This window comes from Scylla paramamosain, chromosome 18 (genome assembly GCF_035594125.1).
Source record: "Scylla paramamosain isolate STU-SP2022 chromosome 18, ASM3559412v1, whole genome shotgun sequence".
NCBI lineage: Eukaryota > Metazoa > Arthropoda > Malacostraca > Decapoda > Portunidae > Scylla > Scylla paramamosain.
This window is the reverse complement of record NC_087168.1, coordinates 1,719,453-1,745,113: the sequence shown is the minus strand read 5'-3', so window position 1 is coordinate 1,745,113 and position 25,661 is coordinate 1,719,453. Positions and strand designations below refer to the sequence as shown.

Sequence of the window (25,661 nt, the reverse complement as noted above, 5' to 3'; positions counted from 1 at the left end):
TGTCAGGTTCCCTCTTAACCTACGTCTCTCTAAAAAATGTAAATTTAACAGCTTCAGTCTCGCCTCGTAAGGAATACTCCTCATCCCCTGTATTCTTTTAGTCATTCTCCTCTGTACTGTCAATGGCAGGGTAACAACTTCCCTATTTCCTGTAGAGGGTTTGCTTCACACACTAGAAATTGGTCAGTCAACATACAAATTGACACCATTGTATGCAACGCACATGATCTAATATTACTACCCATTGCTAGAAGCTATCTTGACCACAGATGCAATAATTGTAAACATACCTTTTAAATCTCTGGATAATTTTGAGGCCTATGAGATTAAACCCTCTTCATTCTTCATTAATAATTCGGTGATGACACTGGACATTTTTCATTATATACAATTGGAGATTTAACTGAATTAAAACGTTGTAAATACTTACATTTATACTTACATTTGTACCATTGTTCTAGTATCCAGTTTGCCTTCTTATCTGTAGTAAATGGAATTTGTGAAGTTGCCTTGACACGTTCAGAGGCGTCTACAGCTCTATCACTCTGTCCATACAAGCATGTGGTTTCAAAACCTATTTTCCATTGTAACTTTCATGGATATCATTGCTTTTATTTCACAGAAACCTTTTATGTCTCAGTGACTTGCCCAGAAGGGACCACCTATGAGGAGGTTATAGGACATTATACGGTACAAGATGCTTGTCATGTACGTTCTAGTAAACTAACCACTTACCCTTCTCGGTTTCACTTAGCTTTCATGACAGCACTTTCTTATAAGGTATTCCCTGTCACTTTCCTGAAGAATTTGACAAAGTCAAGGATTTCTTTTATAACTAACTCGTTATCCACTCTTTCCTTCTCAAACACAAGAGAGTTTTCAGAGGCTCTAGAGACATCTTTACCAGCATATCTGAAACCAGGATTTCTCTACCCAAGTGTCGTGACACCTTGCCTTATTTTAATATTCCTGACAATACTCCTACATGTGTGTGTTAGGAAAGCCCTAAATTTGTATGTATATCTTGAAAGTAGACGTAAACGTCTACGAGGAGAAAACGAAACGAGGAGAAGAGAAGGAGCCACCCGAGCACTTGTATTCCGAGCGGGAAGACATATTCACCCCAGTAAGCTGGGACGGAGTAAATCACTGAGAACACCAGAATGCCCTGAAATGAAACAATGGAACAGTATTTATTTATTTAATTATTTATTTTTTATGTAGGAGAGGCACCGGCCAAGGGCAACAAAATTATAATGATAATAAAAAAAAGGCCCACCTGTAACACGAGTGTTATTTGTTATTAACTAAGTGTTGTGTAACTGAGATTTTGTTGTTTCCGTATGTCAACTGTAAGCCGAGGACAGGCATTATGATTATCGCTGTGTTCGTTCTTGCTCGGTGTCTCTACTTATTGTTAATAATATGAATGTTTCAGTAGAGACATGATTTGGCGTCTTATGAATATAGTGAAGCTTTTCGTACGCGTAGGTATTAAACTCCGGACAGTTCAGCTAGCACCAGTACCGGTACAAGTCGCCTACCAGCGCGGAAGTGTTGGTGTGGACAGATTATGTGAATTGGTGCTGCTGTCTGGCTTACAATTGCTGTTTGTGACCATGAAGGTAAGGAAGGATATATATGTATTTTTGTTTTAACATGTCGGTTGTCACGCAGTGTTTGTGAAGTACAGATTCACATTCATTGTGTTGGGTGAGTCACGGCCAGGTTGTACACATACCAGTGTGCTGCGCCTGCTACCGTTTTCCTGGATGTCTACTTTAGTGTACGGTGCAGGCTACTTTAGTGTACGGTGCAGGCTACTTTAGTGTACGGTGCAGGCTACTTTAGTGTACGGTGCAGGTTACTTTAGTGTACGGTGCAGGTTACTTTAGTGTACGGTGCAGGTTACTTTAGTGTGCGGTGCAGGTTACTTTAGTGTACGGTGCAGGTTACTTTAGTGTACGGTGCAGGTTACTTTAGTGTACGGTGCAGGCTACTTTAGTGTACGGTGCAGGTTACTTTAGTGTACGGTGCAGGCTACTTTAGTGTACGGTGCAGGTTACTTTAGTGTACGGTGCAGGCTACTTTAGGATTACTTTAATTAAGGTTATTTTGATTTATATTTAAGCTTGTGTAGTTACTTTTCGGGAGTCATTGTCTTGTGGTTACTTAGCTTGTTCGTTGTTTACAGATCCGTTGGTGTTGATTGACTACTTGCTTGAATGCAACAATGCAAGAGTTTATCAGGGACTGGCAGTGTTATAAATGTATACCTGCTAATGTACGAGTATAGTGATTGTTTCTTGTGGGGTTACTTTCAATTCACATATTTCATATTTGTATATTGTGGTAATGATTTATATATCTATTATGTGACTATTGGGGTGGATGTTCAATGGATGACTATTTCAACAGGTTGGAATCCATATGAATAAACCAGTATCGCAACATTCTGTCTCAATGAACCCGGACTGACGATATACCACTGAGGTGCCGGTCCCCCAACAGTCAAAAGCGGTCGATAAAAATTAAAGGATAAGTGCCCTGAAACCTCCCTCTTGAACAAGGAAGGAGGAAATATAAAATCAGGAAGGGAATTTAGAGTTTACCAGAGAAAGGGATGAATGATTGAGAATACTTGTTAACTCTTACATCAAAGATGTGGACAGAATATGCGTGAGAGAAAGATCTTGTGCAGCTTGGCCGCGGGAGGAGGGGAGGTATGCAGTTAGCAAGATCAGAAAAGCAGTTAGCATGAAAATGAGAATAGAAGATGAAGACAGTCAGTTAGAGGAGAGACGCGAAAAGCCTTTGACTCCACCCTGTCTAAAAGAGCGGTATGAATGGAACCTCCTAACATGTGCAGCATAATCCATCCTTGGAAGGATAAGGCCTTTGTACAGAGAACAGCTTGGGGAGGGGGGTGAGAAAAACTGGCGGAGACGACTCAGAATGCCTAACTTCTTAGCTGTTTTAGCTAGAGATGAAATGTAAATTTTCCAGTTTAGATTATAAGTAAAGGACAGACCGACGATGTTCAATGAAGAAGAAGGGCGACAGTTGAGTGTCATTGAAGAAGAGGGGATAGTTATTTGGAAGGTTGTGTTAAGTTGATAGATGGAGGAATCGAATTTTTAAGGCATTGAAATATACTAAGTTTCTGACCCAATCAGAAATTTTAGAAAGATCAGGAGTCACGCGTTCCATGGCCTCCCTGCGTGGACTGTTTACTTCCTGAAGGGTTGGACATCTACGAAAAGACGTGGGAAAGTGCAGGGTGGTAACATCAGCGTAGGAGGAGATAGGACATAAAGTTTGGTTTAGAAGATCATTGATGAATAATAGGAAAAGAGTGGGTAACAGGAAAGAGCCCTGAGGAACACCACCGTTAATAGATTTAGAAGAAGAACGGTGACCGTCTACCACAGCAGCAGTAGAACGGACAGAAAGGAAACTTGAGATGAAATCAGAGCAGGATAGAAGCCGTAGGAGGGTAGTTTGGAAATCAAAGCTTTGTGCCGACTATATCACAATCTTTTGATATGTCAAAGGCAACCACAAGAGAGCAGGATAGAAGCCGTAAGAGGGTAGTTTAGAAATTAAAGCCTTACGCCAAAGTCTATCACATGCTTTTTTGATACGTCAAGGGCAACAGCAAAAGTTTCACCAAGAACCCTAAAAGACGATGACCAAGACTCTGTAAGGAAAGCCAGATCACTAGTAGAGCGTCCTCGACGGAACCCATACCAGTGATCAGATAAGGTTATGAAGTGGTAGATGTTTAAGAATCTTCCTATTGAGGATAGATTAAAAAAAAAAATACTTTAGAGAGACAGGATATTATGTTACTGTTACTAATTTACATTGTAAAGAATATTAATTTTGGAAGGAAATTTCGCAAGTGGAGGCAAAGAGCGTAGCTCTGGCAACTGGTTTTTATAGGGATGTTAGCTGACAAGAGTTTAAGGTTAGTATTAAAAAAAATTAAGATTACATTCGAAATTAATTTTAAGTTAATTGTTATTTATAGTCTTACAACGAATTTTTTCTTACAATTCTAAAATTTCCAGAATGATTCATATATTTTTTGCCCACGTGAATTACTTGGTACTGCCTTACATAGTACAATATATGAATCCCGTTACTATGTAATGCTCCAAATACACCATAAGTTGGATAGATGACTCAATTTCCTGCAGACTGCGTGGAAATTATATTGCATCTATGTGTGCGTGTAAAACAGTACAACCTTTCAAGTGTTCTTACCAGGAGCGCCAGTGGGGTCACCGCACACCACGTGAGGAGCCAGTAGGCGTGAAGTGGTCTGGGGACAACGATGCCCATGTCTTCCGTAATGTGTCGGAAAAACTTTTTAAACCCTGAAAAAAAAAAAATCCTGTTTTACGGCTGAAGTCAGTAAACGTTATTTATTTCACATCGTGAGCAAAGAGAGGTTCTATCCAAATTTTAAGATTTATGTTTGTGAAACTAATTTACGTGAGTAGTTTACTGGCACACTAGAGCCTTGAATGTTATCATTACTCTTATTACTCATTAAAACCTCCACAGGTTAGGTCTTATGACTTCTTACGTACAACTATCAAATATATTAATAATGGAAACTCGCGAGTTTTCAAATTCTGGCAGAAAATTCTAACCTCACCTTTAATCTCTCTCTCTCTCTCTCTCTCTCTCTCTCTCTCCCCCTCCAGACATTCATAGCCCACAGTCAATATTATTAGGTTTAAGGTTAGGTTATTTCATATAATTATAATAATGAGTGCTTATATATTCCATCGCACAAGATAGCAGTTAGTAAGATTGTATAGATGTGCATGTTCGTTACCATTAGGGATCTGGTGGTTTCGTCGACTTTTTGGCTAAATCCCTGTCAGCATTAACAAAAATAATACTGGTTATGGGATGCTCGCGCAAATTTTTCCCTTCAAAGGCACCAACGTCACTCCTCGCAAATAATATGCTGAACAATCAAGTTTTATATTAGTGCCCTCGGCCGCATAAGAAAGATCACTTAGATAAGCAGTTATAGTCGTTTTTGCTCTGTGTACGGAAAACCAGCAGTTATCATTTTTATGCCATTTGAAGAGCATTGCATGTATTTGTGTGTGTGTGTGTGTGTGTGTGTGTGTGTGTGTGTGTGTGTGTGTGTGTAAATTACCCGCACAGTCATGAAGATAACGTATCATATTCGTGATCATTGACTTCGTTCTATCTCCCCGTGGCAGAAAAAAAAAAAATAAATAAATAAAATAAATAGATAAATAAATTTAAAAAAGAATATAAATAAAATAAAAAGATCAAATAAAATAAATAAAATAAATAAAATAAAAATAAATACAATAAAAAAAAAATAAAATAAATGAAAAATGAGCAAAAATAAAATAGATAAAATAAATAGACAAATAGAAAACAAACAAACAAACAAATAAATGAATAATAATGAAATTGATATAAGTGAATAAATCAATCAATAAATAAACGGAAGGTTGAGGCCTAACATCTACTGACAAGAGTCGTAATGCAAACATCATTAGCACTGCCGCACGTGTTCCCTTCCTCATACGATGTGGCCACTGCCTTACAAATAAGTATCCGTTTCTTACAAGGACTGGACACTCCATCAAATTAACAAAGTTTCTCATTAGCGCGACGAGTGTGCTGTTCCCTTAGAGCATGGTCGTCAGTGTACATGAAGACTTTTAACTCTAAAACTGAGGTAGAAATCTTCTGACAGCAAAAAATGATACTCAAGTTTTTTAAAAGCCGTCAATACCCAAAGTGGCACCAGCATAACTACTTTGGGTTTGATTGATTGATTGACTGATTGATTTAAAAAAGAGAAGGCGCCGCTAAATGACTGATTTGAAAAAAGAGAAGGCGCCGCTACATGACTGATTTAAAAAAGAGAAGGCACCGCTACATGACTGATTTAAAAAAGAGAAGGTGCCGCTACATGACTGATTTAAAAAAGGGAAGGCGCCGCTACATGACTGATTTAAAAAAGAGAAGGCACCGCTACATGATTGATTAAAAAAAGAGAAGGCACCGCTAAATGACTGATTTAAAAAAAAAAAAAGAGAAGGCGCCGCTACATGATTGATTAAAAAAAAAAAGAGAATGGGCGCCGCTACAATATGCTCAAAGTAATTGAAATGGTAGGTTAACGTGGTGAAAGTAATAACAAAATTGTGATTGGTGGTAACATAGTAAAAGTCAATAAAAAATGATAAGGTTTAAAAGAAAATGGGATTAATCAGCAAGAAAATGGGATAAATGAGCGTGAAGTAAAGTGCTACAAATCAAGAATGTTGGTATTTGAATGTATTAATTTCAAATGAACCCAGTAAAGTACAACTACTTCGGTCTGATCCCCAATCATAAAATTATACTTCTTGGTTTCATATTAATTCCGAAGAGCCACATTTTTAAGAAAATCAAGCAAGAGTATCAAGCATAAAGAAATCAAGAGAATGCCACAGAAAACAGGGAAAACGATCTGTAGCTAACATGGAAAACTCGCCACCTCGGCCTCACGCACCAAAGGCAATCGCTGTTGAGATCATAGGCCTGCCAGACAAATATCCACAGATGCAAGTAAAAACATATTCGTCAAATAACTACGCGCGCACACACACACACACACACACACACACACACACACACACACACACACGCACCATAAACATAGTGGACTCCCACAATCTCAGTTATCGCCAGTATGATGACGGAAAGGCCGGAAGAGAAGAAGAAGAAGAGTTCAAACATGTACACGCCGCCCTCGAGACACATGGTGAGGCCCATGATGAAAAGCAGTAGACACGTCACGCCCACTACCAGTGGCTTCCGTGACCGAAGGGACAGGAATTGGTCTAAAATAGCCGTGGTCACTGCCTCTACCATCGTGAACTGTGAGGGAAAAGGAGAAAGTGTTACTGTGTGTGTGTGTGTGTGCGTATGTGTGTGTGTCTGTGTGGGTGGGTGGGTGAGTGTGCTTTATGTGTAACTAACTGCCACAAAGCTTGCTCACCTGGGAGTCGAGACCGAGGGTGATGAGCATGGCGAAGAAGAGCAGGGACCAGAGGGGCGCTAAAGGCATGAGCGTCACGGCGGCCGGGTACACTACAAAGGCCAGGCCAGACCCTGACGACGCCACTTCCTCCACGCCTACGCCCAGTTCATGGGCCAGGAAACCCAGAATGCTGAAGATGACGAAACCCGCGAACACCGACGTTGAGCAGTTGGCGAAGGCGATCACGATGGCGTCTCTGAGGATGGAAGCTTGCTGGGTGGGGCAGAAGCAGGATGCTAGTGGTAAACTCTAGAACTCCCTGCCTGTTTCTGTATTCCCCTTCTTATGACTTGAACTTCTTCAAGAGGAAGGTGTCAAGACTTTGGATAGTCCATTTGACTGTTCTCTTAAGAGACTGTTACCTGAGTGAGGCTTTCTTTTTTTGTTTTTGGTACTACCTTTTTGGTGCCTTATAGTACCATAGTCCCTCTTACATGAAGAAAAAAAAAACATTAAAAGGCATAAAATACGGTAGGAGACGAACAAGCAAATAAATAGTCTAAGACGAACAGGTACATTCGTTCAGAAAACTCTTTATTCAGATGACCGATGGATACAGAAAGTAATGATGCAGGATGTCTTGGAAGGGTTGGTACTTGTGCGCGGAGATGTGTTTGTTAATAAAGAATGTAGGATTCCTTTAGTTGCCCTATGGTGGTTATTCACAGCTATGAATTAAATGCTATACATGTATGAAAAAAAATGCGATCATTACATGAACTGTCTGACGCTCTATGTGGTGCTGGACTAGCAGGCCTGCCACCTCCGAAGGCCCCTCACTGTTTTCCGAATATCATCGTCGGTTGTGTCGGTTGTGTACAGCTTTCTGTACGAGTGTACACAAACCATTTTATCAACACTTTACTAGTAATACTTAATACCATTGAGTAAATTCACTTTTGTCACAGGCTACTGCGAATGCTTATATTTTTTTTTACGGTCGTGAGCATGGCTAAAAGGTCTGCCCTTTACTTCGAAGACGTTCATTATCTCTATTTTTCCTATATTCCTCAGAGCAGCTACAACCAATAGTTGGTCTCTTCCTCTCTACTAGATTCCTCAGTGATAAGTCCAACAATTCCAACAAAATAAAGGATTGAATATTGAATGAACACACCAAACTGTTCAATTGATTGATTGATTGATTTACTGTGGCGCCGCAACATCGCTGCCATATGACACCGCTACAAGACTTTAGAAGCAACAAAGATTGTAGGTTAAAATATTAATATAAAACAATTATGGTGTGGTCAAAATAAAAAAAAAAAGACACAAAAGTGTATATATAAAAAGGAAATGGGAAGAGCCGTCGGAAATGGGAAGAGCCATAAAAAGTCCTAAAAATGAGAGGGTTGGTATATTAATGTATTAATTAATTATTTTGATTTAAAGTGAGGGGATACTGACCCCACTGATCTAGACCAGTGCGTCTGTCGTTGTTCGTTTCGTATTCAAGACACTGACTCCACTGACAGAGATATCTGGCGTTGTTCGTTACGTGCCCAAACTGTAAAAAATTATGTAAACCTAAATATGCAACAAAGCAATACACAAGAAGCATCAGTGAAGTGGGCGGCCGAGACTGACGTCACACTGTGCACGGGCGGTGACGTTCAAAGCTTGTGGTTATCGGTGCTAATCTCTTCACACATACCAGCCGTTTATACTTTCTCCATAATCCTTATCAGCATTTCATCTTCGCAGCTGCGCCTCCATCACCCTCCGGGTTTTCCGCCGCTCGTCTCGCTGGCTTCCCACCTCGCCCTCTCAAGTATTTATGGGTACAATTTCATCCAATCTCTTGTTTTGCTCGAGCGAGGTAAATACATACTGATTTTTTTTTTTTTTTTTTGTATGTAAGAGGGCCACTGGCCACTGGCAACAAAAATTCTGAACAAAAAAAATAAAAGGCTCACTTATTGCCAGTTCCTTTTAAAGATGTCAGATAGAATGGTCAAGAAACATGATAAATGTCTTAATACTTCCCTCTTGAAATAGTCCATGTCATAGGAAGGAGGAAATACAGAAGCAGGCAGGGAGTTAAAGAGTTTACCGGAGAAAAGGATGAATGATTGAGAATGCTGGTTATCTCTTGCATTAGAAAGGTGGACAGAATAGGGATGAGAGAAAGAATAGTCTTGTGCAGCGAGGCCGCGGGAGAAGCGGAGGCATACATATAACAAGATCAGAAAAGCAGTTAGCGTGAAAATAGCGGTAGAAAATAACAAGAGATGCAACACTGCGGAGATGAGAAAGAGGCTGAAGACGATCAGTTAGAGGAGAAGAGTTGATAAGACGAAAAACTTTTTATTTCACTGTCTAAAATAGCGGTACGAGTGAAACCTCCCTCCCCTGTGCAACATGTGAAGCATACTCCATACATAAACGGATAAGGCCCCTGTGCAGAGTTAGCAGCTGGGAGGGTGAAACAAACAAGAGGAGAGGAATCAGAACACCTAACTTCATAAAAGCTGTTTTAGCTAAAGATGAGATGTGAAATTTCCAGTTTAGGTTATAAATAAAGGATAAACACATGACGTTCAGTGTAGAAAAGGGGAACAGTTAGGAGTCATTGAAGAAGAGGTGATAGTTATCTGGAAAGTTGTGTCGAGTTGATAGATGGAGGAATTAAGTTTTTGAGGCAATGAACGTACTAAATTTGCTATGACCCGATTGGAAATTTTAGAGAGACTAGAAGTCAGGCGTTTTGTGGCTTCCCTGCATGAGCTGTTTACTTCTTGAAGGCTTGGACGTCTATGAACAGCGTGGAAAAGTACAAGGTGATATCATCAGCATAAATGTGGACAGGACAACAGGCTGAATGTAGGCAAACTTCCAGCAAGAAGGAAAGGTAGATGTTGACAGACAGAGTTGAAAGAGATTGACTATTTAGGCAAAGTGCAAGGCGCAGTTTCGGAGAACAATAGGAGAGACCCCATCAGGTCCATAAGCCTTCCGAGGATTTAGGCTAGCGAGGGCATGGAAAAGATCATTGTGAAGAATTTTAATAGGTAGCATGAAGTAGTAAGAGGGTGGAGGAGAGGGAGGAACAAACCCTAAATCATCCAAGGTAGAGTTTTTAGCAAAGGTTTGAGGGAAGAGTTCAGCTTTAGAGATAGATGAGATAGCAGTGGTGCCATCATATTGAAGTAAAGGAGGAAAAGATGAAGAAGCAAAGTTATTGGAGCTGTTTTTTAGCTAGGTGCCAGAAGTCATGAGGGGAGTTAGATCTTTAAAGATTGTGACATTTTCTGTCAATGAAGAAGTTTTTTGCTAGCTGGAGAACAGACTTGGCATGATTTTGGCCACTAAGAAAAAGCACATAGGATTCAGATGATGGAAAGCTCAAGTATCATTTGTGGGATACTTCTCTATCATGTATAGCACGAAAAAGGCTGTGTTAAACCAAGGTTTGGAAGGTTTAGGTCGAGAGAAAGAGTAAGGAGTGTACATCTCAATGACAGACAATATCACCTCTGCTATGCACTCAGCACACAGAGACAGGTCTCTGACACGGAAACAGTAGTCATTCCATGGAAAACAGGTTTAATACCTCCTGAGGTTCCCCCAATTAGCAGAGGCAAAATGCCAGAGGCACCTCCGCTTTTTGGGATCCTGAGGAGGGATTGGAACGATAGGACAAGATACAGATTTGAGACTGTGAACGGAAGAGCCCGACGGAACATAAACAGAAGATTAGAAGTGAGGAAAAGGTCAAGAATGTCGGGCGTATCTCCAAGACAGTCAGGAATACGTGTAGGGTGTTGCACCAGTTGGTCTAGGTCGTGGAGGATAGCAAAGTTAAAGACTAGTTCACCAGGATGGTCAGTGAAGGGAGAGGAAAGCCAAAACATTGAAGTCTCTAAGAATGGAGATCTCCGCTAAAGGGAAGCGAGTGAGAATGCAAAGGAGTTAGGATGAGAGGTATACAGCACAGATAAATTTAGCTTTAGAGTGACTCGAGTCGTAACTAGATGGTGGAAAATTCCGAAGATCCAGGAGCGTGGGCACGACAGCAGGTTAAATCATTGCGAACATAGACGCAACATCCAGCTTTGGACTGAAAATGAGGATAGAAAAAGTAGGAGGGAACAGAAAAGGGGCTACTGTCAATTGCCTCAGACACCTATGTTTTGACTGAGGAAAAGAAGATGAGGTTTGGTAGAAAAGAGGTGGTGTTCTATAGATTGAAAATCTAATTTAAGGCCGCGAATGTTGCAGAAGTTAATGAAGAAAAAGTTGAGGAGGGGTGTCAAAACACTTAGAGTCGATATCAGAAGAACAGTCCGACCTGGGGACATTTATGGTCTTCTCCCCAGACGGGGACTCCGAGGCTGGTGTAGGAGGCGCCATATTGAATTTAGAATTTTGAATGAAGGGTGTGTGTGTCTGTAATTAGGTGCATGTAGTTTTGAGCGAAGGAAAAGAGTTTTCTATAAAGGGCAGGCTGTGACTGTCCCCTTGTGTTATAAGACACAAAGGGAAACGTTCCGTGAGGTCACAGCTGGCTTAATGAGAAGTTCACAGCACCCCTGATCCAGTACTTTAGACCTCATTGGGAGTAATTATCGTTTCGGCAGGTGTCTACTGCCTCCTCCTCCTTACGACCATGCATTAGTTTGCTGTAATACTCATGAGAGGTCCGGCTATTCAATATCTGTTCTCTTGGCGGTGTAGTCCGTCTCTAGCCTTGGGTCAAGTGTGAGCAGCTCGCTCACCAGCCACACGGAGAGCGTAAGTAAATGAAGGCAGGTATGCGTAAACCTAAAACAAGGGTAGGAAAGCTGACGTAGACAGTTATAAATCTGATGATGATGATGATACAAATAATCATAGTTATCATCGTTATTTTAATGGTTCTTATAACTATCATGCATATCATTAATATAATTAGTAGTAACAAAATTAGTTGTAATAGTGGTAGGTGCCGTCACTGCATCATTACCATTGTTGTTGATATAAGTAGACGATAGTAAGTTTGGCTCTTTTTTTTTCCCGCGAGACAAGTCAAGGGATAAACAATGCAACTACCAAAAAAATTTAGGAGAAAAGAATTATAAGAGATGGCTAATTTAGTTTATGAGGTGTCCTGATACTGCTTTCTTAAAACAGATCATGTCTTCTGTATGAAGAAATACAAAAAACAGGGAAAGAATCTAAATTCACTAATAAAAAGGATGAAAAGTGAAGATTTCTTACATTAGTAAGATGGTCAGAATATGGATGAACGTAATTAGAAAGTCTTTTGCTTGAGGATTGAGGAGACATGCATAAAGGTAGAAGAGATGAAACATTCTGGCGGTGCCGGTGAATAATGTTTCGAGAGAATTATGTCTGTTAACAAGGAGGAATCGATGAAACGAAAAACGTTTAACTCCTCCTTGTTCGGAAGAGCTGTGCGATGCATTTCCCCATGTGGCAGCAAAACTCTAGATGTTCAGTGGATCATCCTTTATGAAATCCATACTGACGATTGGAAAATAAGTTGTGAGCAGATACGGGTATATGCCTCGGAACCTCCCTGTTGAGGATTGGGTGAAGAATGTTAAAAAGACATGTCATCAGTTAGTAGTTTGAAGTACTTGACCATTCGCTATCCTTGGAAATAGGTTGAATGTTGGCAAACTTCTAGCAAGAAGGAAAAGATACTGGTAGACGGAGATGAAAACGCTTGATCAGGCAAGGAGTGAACACATAAGCACAATTAGGGCGACCAATAGGAGGAAATCCATCAGGACCATAAGCCTTCCGAGGATTTTGGACCAGAGAAGGCACATAAGACTTTCTATAACATTGTCAAAACTGGAAAGTGAAAAAAAGGAACAAATTCTGATACATTTTGTGCAGTTTTTTTTTTTTTTTTTTTTTTTTAGAAAAGGCCTGAGAGAAAGGTTCTTAAAAGATAGGGGAGCTGGCAGTGGAAACATCTGGATGAAATATCGTGAGAAAGGATGAAAATTCTTACAGATATATTTGGGTAGATATAAAAAAAAATCGCGAGGACTGGCTATATCTCAACATTTCTTAATGACGGAAGTTTTTGCAAGTTGGAGAACAGATGTGGCATAATTTCCTTCAGGAAGTGGAAAGAAGTAAGGTCTGTTCTCTTCATCCTGGTCAGCACGAGAGCAACCTGAGTTAAACCAAAATTTACGAGTTTATATTTTGAGGAAAAAATGTGGAATGTATGCCTCCACTTTTGTTAGGTGCAATAGTCATTCAAAAGTAAGTCAGAACAATACAGTCAGGTCCTCCACCTTGACAGACAAGTAGTACCAGAAACTCCTGCGCTTTGGTGGTTCGGAGGCAAAGGAAGAAGGAAAAGGTAAGGAAAGATTGTTATTAGAGGAGCTAGCCTAACAATGAGAACAATAACTCGGTCATAGCATGGCTTCACAACGAGAAAGTCGTGCCTTACGAACGTAAGTTTTTTTTTTATGGTAAAGTTTACGAGGCGGCGGATGATGGGGATAGTTATGACATCATATACCTGGATTTTAGTAAGGCGTTCGACAAGGTACCCCATCACAGGTTCTTGAGAAAGGTAAGGACGCATGGGATAGATTTGAAAGTGTTAGGCTGGGTAAAGTCATGGTTATGCAACAGGCGACAAAGAAACGGATTTCGCCTAACTTGTGTAATTGTTGAGCTAACTGAAGAAATACAAATATTTCTAAAGGGAGGCTGAGTTTACCTTCGTTGTAATATTGTTAATTAAAATCGAAATATAATGATGCCTAATCTGATGACTCAACCCTGCTGTGTCGGGCATTGTATCATACTAGTGTTACGTTTAGAGGGTGGTGCATCGAGCAGTGTATCATACTAGTTTTGTGTTTCGAGCAGTGTATCATACCAGTTACTAAGGCGACAAAGCGTAAACTGCAAGCGGTGAGGCTGTCATCTAGGAACACAACACTGGCAGACAGCAAAGGGACGCATAGCAAGGCGTCGCGGGAAATTTTTCTTACTGGGATCAATCTTTAAATGGAACCATAAGGTTTTGCGACTATATCTAGATATTAGTTGTTTTGTGAATATATGTCTGTAGATAAATGATTGAATATTGTGTATCTAGTGTGATTCATGTGTGTATTTATTTATTTCAGATTATTTACTAAAATTGATATATTCTTTCAGTTTTGAAGTACTTGGGAAATAAGGCATTAAGGAAATTCACCCTAAGTTTAGTCTGAAACTTGATGATTGCCCAGGTCCCGCTACATGTGCACTTCTCTGCATCATATCAGACTTCTTAAACAATACGAATGAAACAGTTCATGTAGAGAGACCGCAGAACACAGTCTTAACTTGCGACCTTTTTGTAATTCCGAATGTAACGGGGAAATTTTGCTCAATTCCTTCAAAATTCAATTTCTTCATCTAATGATTAAACGAAAGAAGGAATAGGCTCTAATCATTCGATAAAACTTCAAAAACACGCATTGTCTTTTTAATGACATTCAACTATCCCCCTCTTCTACACTACATAAATATAGTTATGTTCTCCATTCTAAAAATGTCAACTGGAAATTTAACTTCTTATTTCTTGACAAAACAACTTACAGGATTTCTTGGCAAAGTAACTTACAGGAATTCTATGTGCTCTGTGTCCTCTCTGTCAATTGTTCTCTTCCAGTTGCTAACTCTACGTAGGGACCTTATTCATCCTATTATGGAATATAGCTTCAATATAAATCAACTCATACAGCGCTAGTAGAATGGTGAGTCTGAAGCGTTTTGTCTCATGAACTCACATTTTGACTACCTTTAATCTGTCATTCAAGGCAGGATATTTTCTACCTTTATTTAGAAAATATGTGATTATTTGATAGATATGTCGTGACAAGTTTTTTTTTTTTTTTCGGAACAAGTTGTATTTTTCTGTTCAAAATATGATAATTTTATTTATTTATATATTTATTTATTCATTTTTATTTATTTATTTTTATTTATTTATTTTAAAATAGTACGATATTTATCCTCACACTCATAATGTATACCTTAATATTTTTTTTTTCACTCACTATTCCTGTTTTTTTTTTTTTTTTCAGTTTTGTTTTTGTTTTCCTCCTTCGTCTGAGCTAAACTGTTTCAAAAGAAAAGTATCAAGCCACATACGAAACTGAATAGGCGAATTCCTTTGGGGCCTTGACTCTTAGGGAACAGTGAAATACTTTTTTTTTTTTCCTTCTTGGTCATTTTCTCTTAAAAAGAGTGAAAAAAAAAAAAAGGGTGGGGCGTGGGAGGTGAAAGGGCAGGTGGGATAGCAGGCTCCTCCCATAACCGGGAGGGAACCCCCTATTCGAGTCCCAAGCTTGAGCGTAGAGTTTGGAATTACTTTCTTCTATGCTATAGCTTCTATTAAACTATCACTGAAGAGGCATGTAACGTAGGCTGAAGAAATGTCATGTTTTGATTAGACAAATAAAACGGCAAATCCGCCTGGAAGCCCTGAGCCAGAGTTGCGAGATGTAACGCTGATGATAGTAACGATGACTTTGTGATTTACATGGTAAATTGCGATTACCTGTAAAATCTCACCTCATACAGTTGTTTTTAAATTTGTTGTACGAAGCCAGAGTGATGAGACCGCCATAGGAAGACCCAAGTGAATAGAAAATTTGAATCGCAGCATCACTCCACACCTCTGTGTCCGCGAGGCGTGACCAGTCAGGCTTCAGAAAATAGTAATCTATTCCCAGGCTGGCTCCCTCAAGTGTGATACCTGTTGGCACAATGAGATTCAAGCAGTTAATAGTCAAAGGTGTTCAGTTGCCATAACACATCTTAAAAAAAAAAAAAAAAAAAAAAAAAAAAAAAGAAAAAAAAAAGTCGAGGAGTAAATCCACTTAGTAATCACGTATTCCTTATCCGAATCATTGACTAATTAACTGATTCCCACATTAATCCAGACACCGGTTTGTAGAGATGAAATATACTGTACACGTACATATTACAAGCGGCTTCAAGACGTAATCCATGTAAGCCTGTACTACTTACACTGCATCGTGTAAGTTGCATCGTGTAAGTAGTGACGTATAGAACAGGTTTATATTACGTTCTCACATTGGTATTTGATATTGGTATGGAATAACGTATTGTTTGATTATGTGGGGTGGACAGAGTCTACGTATTCAAAGAGTATGAGCAGAATATACAACGAACGAAAGGAACGAACGCCACCCTGGCACTGACAAAACTAAGGGCTGATTTCACAGTCGCTTGGTAACGTTCCGAGCCAAGAGCCTTACCAACCTGGTTAAATGCATTACTAACACCTCGATCTGATTTTACAGTCGTTGCTATCGTAGTTACGGTGATTCCCAACTTAGTAACGATTTTAACAAAACGAATACCTCTGTTTCGGCAATGTTGGTATGCCGGAGCCCCCTTATTAGACAAAATGAGTCAATTCATGACAAAAGAACTGGCCACGCCAGCACTAAAAGAGTGAAAGGCATGGAAAACTGAAATACATCACTGATGCCTTCAACACGCCTTATCATCTACTGTAAATATAGTTACATTTTGATTTAAATTCTTTTCTTTGAATATCTCTCTAACATTCACCAAACCCTGTGTATGTCAACCAGGCACATAATAAATGATATATTTCTCTGTTCCTCAATGCTGTACACATATATTATTAGACTGAAATATTTCGGGTTTTATGGAAACAGCCCTTGCCTAATAATCTGAAGAGTAATTATTTATTTCTCAGCAAAAAAAAAAAAAAAAAAAAAAAAAAAAAGTGCTTTTTTTTTTTTTTTTTTTTAAATCATGATCTGACCATTGAAAAGATTGGCAATTAAATTAATGAACTGAATTAACCTAAACCTAGCCTAACGGAAGCAAGCCTAGCCCTATGATGGGAATGGTAATGTTATTTCAATATTACTTAGTATTTCTCTTACAAATTCTACACAACCTATGCGTGTGTGAGGATGATTACAGTTTTTAACGAAGGAGGCACAGTAGATGAAATAAGGGTGACAGGTAGTGAAGTTTTCATTATCTGGTGAAGTGAATTTTTTAAATTTTTATCATATTACTATAATAGCTTACAAAATATTATTAAATATTTTTTAACATACATTTAGGAAATGAAACAAGTACAAGAAAATAAGAACTTGTGATATTTACAAGAAATAAATGCATCAGTAAGCTCCATTGGGGAGGCCCAGCAGTTCCCAAGCCAGCGTTACCAAAGGTTTCAATTTCTGGTAAGGATAAAAACAAACAACGCCGCGAAAAACGTCTGTGAAATCAGATTTGCTGTTGGTGGCAGACATCACCACTCATTGGTAACGATCACAACAAGAAGAAGTGACTGTGAAATAGGCTTTTAGTGAGGCTTTAAGAGGCTGGTACAATGTTTAAGTGAATATTTCTTAGCAAACCATGCCTTCATTCTTGCATTCTTAATATAGCACACACAATAATAAATAGAATAAAATTAATGAATAAATAATAAAGTAGAACGAAATTGATAAATAAACAGATAAAAAGAAAATAAATGGGAGCGAATCACGTGCTATTCTCAGCTGACATGCGCAGAAATAATGATAAATAGATCATTGAATTAATGAATAGAGTGTTCCTTGATATTTTCCATGAATACATTATAATGGAGTTTCTATTGCAGTGTTTCAGATTGACTATGTCTTTGGCGTTATTTACTTTCGCTGTACTCAGAGAACGGTTTCATTAAATTGCATTGATTTTTTTTTATTTGAATTTCCGTTAAATGAAAACGCTTGTATGAAATGGATCGGATGCTGTAATACTTTGATGAAAAAATGCAAATGAATAATAATTTAGAGCTTTTTACACGTACAATCTATCTTCTGCTGCTACATAATATAACACAATAATTGTGTTGTATTTAAAGGTTTCGTCTGCTGACCCTTGCCGAAGAGAATGATGAGGACGACGTAGGGAAACAGGGCGGTGAAGTAAACCACCTTGCCGGAAGTCTTGACGCCCTTGACCATGCAGGCAAAGACTATGAGCCAAGCCAGCGCCAGACACCCCACCAGCTCCCACTGCATCCCCCCATATCTTCCCACGTCTTGCCTGTCACACCCACCACACGGTTCCTAGGAAAGAAACCGCATCCTTTACAATCTGTCATGGAATTCGGTAACGGATTCCGTATATTGTCAACAGTCTTGAATCCTTTGTGACTGCCGCGTCAACAGCCTTGAATTTGTCTTGTTTACCTGTAGTAGTCTTCACTCGGGGTTATTCGGTGCACAGCTCCATCAGCGACCACTAAACTGTCGTTTTCGTTTGGATCATAACAATGTGAAGCATTGAGAGACACAAGGTTCACCGAGCCACAATATGCATCTGGTTCAAGGCACGTTTGATTGTAGCAAAACATAGACATATTCTTGCACACTTTATCCTCCTGCAGTAGGTAACACTCTAGAAAGGAAGAACTTTGTCAGTGCAAAAATATGGACGTTGAAAATAGTAAAAAATTTGTTTTTGTTAATAATAAATAAATAACAAATTTAAAAGAGAAGTGGCTGATGTAGTTAGTGTCATAATCAATTACTATCGATAATGGCATCGAAAGTGTCTTAAAATTGAAGTTAAACCCCATAATCTATGAATAATTATTGATATCAATGAAATGGTTCACTTGTTTAATCGGTGCCAAGCATTTTCCCAATAGACGCATATGAAACTAATGCATTTCAAACACACGTCACACTGAAACTAAATTATTTTTCTTTCCAATCGATATGGTTACGAATTTCTATTGTAGGTATTAGATTAAACCTGGAGTATTAAAGTCGTTGTCGCAGTCGGTCCACGGCAACTCGCTGGTGAAGGAGGCGAAGGTATAGAAGAATGCCCAGGCCAAGATGACGTTGTAGTAGATGCTGACGAGTGCAGACACCATTATCATTCCCCAGCCAAGCCCTATCAAATGAGAATAACAACGAAAAATAATGATAATAATAACAACCTATCTATACTAGGTTTCTCGGTATTTGTCTAGACAATCAGCAGTGTTTTATGAATTAGAAAGTGTTAGACTATCAACTAGTTGGTATATATATACGAGTATGTGCACATAGCACAAAGGGACTTGATACCAACGAGTTACATTCGTCATTGTTGATATTCTGACGTGAGTGTTAATCTGGGCTTGTTTCGCCGCATGTGCCATTTTTTTTTTTTTTTTTTATTTCTAAGAGTCCCAGACTTCTCCAATCACACAAATTCACGTGAATTGTGAGAAATTTTAATGACTGTCAACAGGAAATAGAAGGTGGTATTTATATTTTAACGTTGATTAACCATGACAACAGTAATAAGTTTATTACTAATTTAGTTTGCACTTTTTCATTATATCAGTGACATAACTAAATTCATGATAATGGATCAGTTCAAGCATGATTTGCAAGAAATTACAGATCCAGTTATATCATAAATGTACTAATGAAATAACTATCCGTATAATTTGGACGACATTTTCATAGTTATATTTATAATAATGCAGAAATATTGTATTTGAAGTGTTTGAACCAACAGCAACAAAATTCACTTGCAATACTTAGACGGCGATATATATATATATATATATATATATATATATATATATATATATATATATATATATATATATATATATATATATATATATATATATATATATATATATATATATATATATATATATATATATATATATATATATATATATATATATATATATATATATATATAATTTACTTATTAAATGTAGTCGACGGGTCATAAAAATAACATAGGTAAATGTTGCCTTTGTTCGCTAGTAGATGGTTATTTTTTGTGCCCATCAAGTATATCGGTCCTTGTGACATTATTACGCTTGCTACAACACATCATTACCCAACTGGGAACATACCTATTATGCAGTTCACGCAGGAAACTTATGACTTGTCAATACTTGTGGATAGACTGGTCACTCACCTGCAAAGATTGGTGCCATCTTTGGGAAGATTATGTTGGGTCCTAAACTCGTGTACTGTCCCAGCACCAGCTCCATAAAGAAGAGTGGTAACCCAGTGCACAGCAGCATGATGACGTAAGGGATGAGAAACGCCGCTGAAAAAAAAAAAAAAAAACTGTTAGCAGCACAGCCACGCCCGCTAGATAATGCTAACATCCTAATAGTACATGAAACCATTGTGTAATTTTTTTACGAATATAAGAAACTGGCAGGAGTGTACAAAAAGAAAACAAATATTAAACACTCATAAATCAGAAAAGTTTCTAAAACATTGGCCAGTTTAGTTCCATCAATGTCTTGATAATATTCTCTTAAGAAGGAAGAAGGAGAAACAGTTAAGGCATTCAAGAATTTAGAGAAGGATATTTAAGGATACTGTTCAACTATTAGTGCGATGGGCTCCATCTGTTCAGCAGTGTCGTGTAATTTCTGCAAGACCGATCAAAAGAGAAGAAAACCATTGGTAGAGGCGGCACAGAAAGTCAAACTTCATAATAGCTGTTTTAAGAAGATAAGAGGTGTGAAATTTCTAGTTGAGACATTTAGTAAAAGACAGTCTTAATTATTTTCAGTGTGTATTATGAAGAGGGCTGAGTGTCACTAAAAACGAGAGTTTTCTGGAGGGTTATGTCGAGTGCATATAAAGAACTTTTGTTTGGGGCAATGGACAACATACGATTTGTCCTGTCCCATTCACAAAACGCCCACCTTGGAAGGTGGGCGTTTTGTGTGACATCTCTGCGTTAACTGTTCTGGATTTGGTGTCTAGCAAATGACGTTAAAAATGCAGGTGAGGTATCATCTACATGATCATCATCATGGCGACTCCTACACCAATCTCGGAGTTCCCATCTGGGGAGAGGACCACAAATGTCCCCAGGTCGGACTGCTTTTCTGGTATCGACCCTAAGTGTCTTGACATCACCCTCAACTTTTTCTTCATTAACTTCTGCAACATTCACGGTTTTAGATCTAATTTTTCAATCTGTAGAACACCACCTCTCCTCTACGAAACCTCATCTTTTCCTCACTGAAACACAGATGTCTGAGGCAACTGACAGTAGCCCCTTTTCTGTTCTCTCCTACTTTCTCCATCCTCATTTTCAATCCAAAGCTGGATGCTGCGTTTATGTGAGCAAAGACTTAACCTGCTCTCGTGCCCACGCTCTTGAATCTTCTGAGTTTTCCACCATCTGGCTACGACTACAGAGTCATTCTGAAACTAAATTTATCTGTGCTATATACCTCTCACCTAACTCCTCTGACTATAAGAAATTCTTTGACTACTTAACTTCCAAAGTGGAGCACATTGTGGCTCTCTTCCCTTTTGCAGATATCTCCATTCTTAGAGACTTCAATGTTCACCACCAGCTTCGGCTTTTCTCTCCCTTCACTGACCATCCTGGTGAACTAGCCTTCAGCTTTGCTATCCTCCACGACCTAGAGCAATTGGTGGAACACCTTACTCGTATCTCTGACCGTCTTGGAGATACACCCAATATTATTGACTTTCTCCTAACCTCTAATCCTGCTTACTCTGTTACCCTCTCTTCTCTGTTGGGCTCCTCCGATCACATTCTCATATATGTATCTTGTCCTATCGCTCTAATCCTTCCTCACGAGCCCCCTAAGTGGAGGTGCCTCTGGCGTTTTGCCTCTGCTAGTTGAAGGAACCTGAGCAGACATTTTGCTGATTTTCCTTGGAATGATTTGGAATGGCAGATCTCTGTGTGCTCGGCACATAAAGACCCATCTCTGTGTGTCGAGCCCATAACAGAGGTGATAGTGTCTGGCGTGGAGGCGTACATTCCTCACCCTTTTCTCGACCTAAACCTTTCAAACCTTGGTTAGGCTATACATGACAGAGAGGTGGCCTTCTGCACTGAACATCCTCGGCATGTCCTTCTCTTATAATCTAAACTGACTGTCTTCAGCCTCTTTCTCATCGCCGATAATCTTCTACCGCTATTTTCATGCTAACTACCATTCTGATCTTGCTAACTGCATGCCTCCTCTCCTCCCGCGGCCTCGCTGCACAAGACTTTCTTCTTTCTCTCACCCCTATTCTGTCCACCTTTGTAATGCAAGAGTTAACCAGTATTCTCAATCATTCATCCCTTTCTCTGGTAAACTGTAACTCCCTGCCTGCTTCTGTATTTCCATCTTTCTATGACTTGAATTTCTTCAAGAGGGATGTTTCAAGACAGTTATCCTTCAATTTTTGACTACCGCTTCGGACCCTGTTCGGGGACCGGCATCTCAGTGGACTTTTTTATTTATTTTATTTATTTATTTCTTTTATTTTTGTTGCCCTTGGCCGGTGTCCCTCCATCATAAAAAAAAAAAAAAATCAGCATAAGAACCGATAGGACTAGAAGTTGAACTGAAAAGATAACTGATGAATAATAGAAATAGCGTGGGTTGATTCATTGACTTCTCTACTACTACAGCAACAGAATGGCCAAAAATGAAACTTAAATAAGCGTGCAGAGGAATGGATTTGAACTGATGTGGAAAAATTCGAGATTTAAGATTTATGCTAGACACTTACAAGTTTTTTGGTATGTCTAAGGCAGTATCAAAAGATTCACATAAATCCCTGAGAAAGGATTGACAAGATTCAATAAGAAAAGCTAGATCGCTAGTGGGTCGTCATTTACTTTATCCTTACTGAATGAAGATCAGAAAAAAAATATAAATTGTGAACAGACAGATGCTTCAGAATTTTTAAGAGTACGCTCGAAAACTTAAAAAAAAAAAAAGATAACTAAGCTGGTGGTTTGAGAGTAGAGAGGTCACCTTTCCTAGATACAGGCTTAATCTAGGCAAATCTCCGCCATAACTAAGCTGGTGGTTTGAGAGTAGAAAGGTCACCTTTCCTAGATACAGGCTTAATCTAGGCAAATCTCCGCCAGAGTGAGATGGAAAAGTCAAGGAACATATCCGGAAGTACAATTTTGGAGATCGATAGGGGGGACCGCATCAGAGTCGTGAAAGACTTCAAAGGATCAAGGTCACAGAGGCATGGAAAATATCATAACCAAGAATTCTGTGGTATGTATATAATCAAAAGGGATGAGTAAAGAAAGGAATGAGCTTAGAACCATTCAGTGTGGAGTCGTCATCAAAGTTCTAAGACAAGAGCTCATTTTTAGAGATAGAGAGGTGACAGGGGAAAACAGAGGGGAGATGAAAAAGATTGTTAGAGATAGCACATATCAGAAGTCACGAGAAGATGAACTGGTTCGATCGTGATATTTCTAGTTGATGAAAGAGAAATGAAGACAGAAGGTATGCTTTAGGACAAAATTATAAAGAGAATCTATACTGGACAACACAAGACCAAGCTTAGTAGGTAGGAAAGGTGAAGAAGCGAAATTAAGATATTTTTGGTTGCGTGCCGTATGTCGCAAGAAGAGTACAAGATTCTGTTTGGCTGCGGTACTGTTTGTGAGATACCTCTGTAGGCTGGACAGTACAAAAGCAAGATGAGTTGCAAATGTCAATAAACAGTAGTCTTTAAACTTTATTCTAGTAACACTACACTTAAATGCAATAGTACAAACAGCATTAACAAACCTACTATACGATACTGAGAGAACAAATAAAAATCGATAATGGTACGAAAACCAGACAGACATCCCAAAACAGATAAAATTTTGGTAAATTGAAAGATACAACTGCCAAATTACAGCTTCCTCACCTCCACCATTCTTGTAGGCCAGGTAGGGGAACCTCCACACGTTGCCGAAGCCGACGGCGTATCCAAGGCAGGAGAGGAAAAACTCGCGTTGGTTCATCCACATGCCTCTCTCCTCTTCATCCTTGTCCTGTTTCATCATTATTTTCTTTTCTTCTGAGAAAGAAGGGATCGTTATCTTGTCCATCTGTCTGTTTTTCTCCATTCCTCTACATTTCTCATAAAAGTAATGGACATCGTTTATTCACTCTTTACATGAAATTATACCATCTCAATGTTAATATATTGTTTATTCAGATGGTGAGCAAAACGTGTTCACTAAAGAGACCTCCGCACTGAACAATGAAAAATTATCGCTTGCAGGAAAATACGTGAAGTCTACGCCACATCTAGAGACGCTGGAAACAGGAGAGCGTAAAAAAACATGAAAACTGTTATGAGTGGCGCATTAACGAAAACAAGAAAGAAAATAGAGAGAGGGAGGGAATGAGTGGCGTATTAACGGGAACAAGAAGAAAGAAACAGAGAAGGAGGAAGAGAACAAAAAAGACAGAGGGTGCCTGAAGTACAATAATTTACGGCCGCCCCTATATATATATATATATATATATATATATATATATATATATATATATATATATATATATATATATATATATATATATATATATATATATATATATATATATATTAAAAGGTAGGTGAAGAGAAGAAGGAAGCTAGCTAAAGAAAAAGTGGGTGGGAAGAGAAGGGGTGAAAGAAAGTGAGAAGATAGATAGTTTGTGGGCTTGACCACATTGCTATTTTATTTATCTGTTTATTTATTTATTTCCATATGCAGACTTGCACTCATTGTACAAAGAATCAGAATCAAGGCCGCACCTGCATCAGCAGAACCACATCTTTCCCTACGACTCAGACTTCTGTGGGAGTATTGCCTGTCTCACTGTGCGAGAGAGAGAGTGCTTCACAGTGCTTTTCCCAAGTGCGTAAATTGGAGTGAGATAGACTCCCACAAAAGAAACTCAGCCCGCCCCTACTCCATTCTGTGTAAGATTTTATACTAATCACCCACTTTCATTCCCCTTAAATTTTCGCCAACTTTCCTCAAGTTGAGTTTAATACATAATATAGTAGAAAAGATGGTTTCTCTTGTACAGTGATTAAATTCCATCGAGCCCCTGTAATAAGTTCACAATAATCTTTGCAAGACTATTTACTTTTTAGAGTGAGCTTGTGTGAGGCTAGCAAGTGCGTAGCCGGCTGGCTTTCACACCCTTCCCCCGTCCCTCCTTCGTTCCACCCCCTCTCCCTTTGTCATGTGACTTGTCCACCGCTGCTTGAGAGCGCGGACAAGTGCGCGTCCCTCATTGTCCCCCAGATTATTCAATGTTGGGCAAGGCCAGGAGAAAGATGCCCACGAGAGAGGCAGAGAAAGGCAAGGAGACCCAGGAGGGTGATTAGAGAACCCTCTATAATGGATATTACTTGAGTATTCAAGGCAGTAAGCCCTTGTTTGTATAGGTCTCCAGGAGCCTGCCTGTGATTGTCGTGTCTCTGTAATTCGAAGAGATAACTTCTTGCACCGCTTGCTGAACATTCTAGCGCAGTGATTCTCAAAGTGTGTGCCGCGGCACACTAGTGTGCCGCCATTACCTCCTTGGTGTGCCACGAAAATTTGGGTGGGATTTTGATTTGTATACATAATATAATGAAACTATTGTAAATTGTAATTTATATTTATCAAGGGTGACTAATTATATATATATATATATATATATATATATATATATATATATATATATATATATATATATATATATATATATATATATATATATATATATATATATATA

The 25,661-nt window shown here is 38.8% G+C and overlaps 3 protein-coding genes across 3 annotated transcripts in view; 1 reads left to right on the top strand and 2 right to left on the bottom strand.

Moving 5' to 3' along the window:
• The window catches only part of LOC135108980 (sodium- and chloride-dependent glycine transporter 2-like), an 89,292-nt gene extending 86,841 nt beyond the window's left edge, over positions 1-2,451 (top strand). Inside the window, exon 12 of the mRNA XM_064019908.1 lies at positions 2,195-2,451. Within this exon, the coding sequence (XP_063875978.1) occupies positions 2,195-2,209 (15 nt within the window). The 3' untranslated portion in view covers positions 2,210-2,451. The remainder of the gene's footprint in view (positions 1-2,194) is intronic.
• LOC135108981 (sodium- and chloride-dependent glycine transporter 2-like) lies at positions 6-18,284 on the bottom strand. The gene is made up of 6 exons (XM_064019911.1): positions 18,003-18,284; positions 15,638-15,821; positions 7,052-7,289; positions 6,702-6,930; positions 4,270-4,382; positions 6-1,168 (listed from the first exon to the last, which is right to left on the bottom strand). Exons 1-6 carry the CDS (start codon positions 18,145-18,147, stop codon positions 995-997), a joined length of 1,083 nt encoding a protein of 360 aa, XP_063875981.1. The 5' UTR covers positions 18,148-18,284; the 3' UTR covers positions 6-994.
• Positions 18,285-18,625: 341 nt separating this feature from the next.
• Positions 18,626-24,332, bottom strand: LOC135108982 (sodium- and chloride-dependent betaine transporter-like). The gene is made up of 3 exons (XM_064019912.1): positions 23,809-24,332; positions 20,066-20,200; positions 18,626-19,030 (listed from the first exon to the last, which is right to left on the bottom strand). The coding sequence occupies exons 1-3, from the start codon at positions 24,008-24,010 to the stop codon at positions 18,876-18,878; spliced, it is 492 nt and encodes a 163-aa protein (XP_063875982.1). The 5' UTR covers positions 24,011-24,332; the 3' UTR covers positions 18,626-18,875.
• Positions 24,333-25,661: the final 1,329 nt, after the last annotated feature.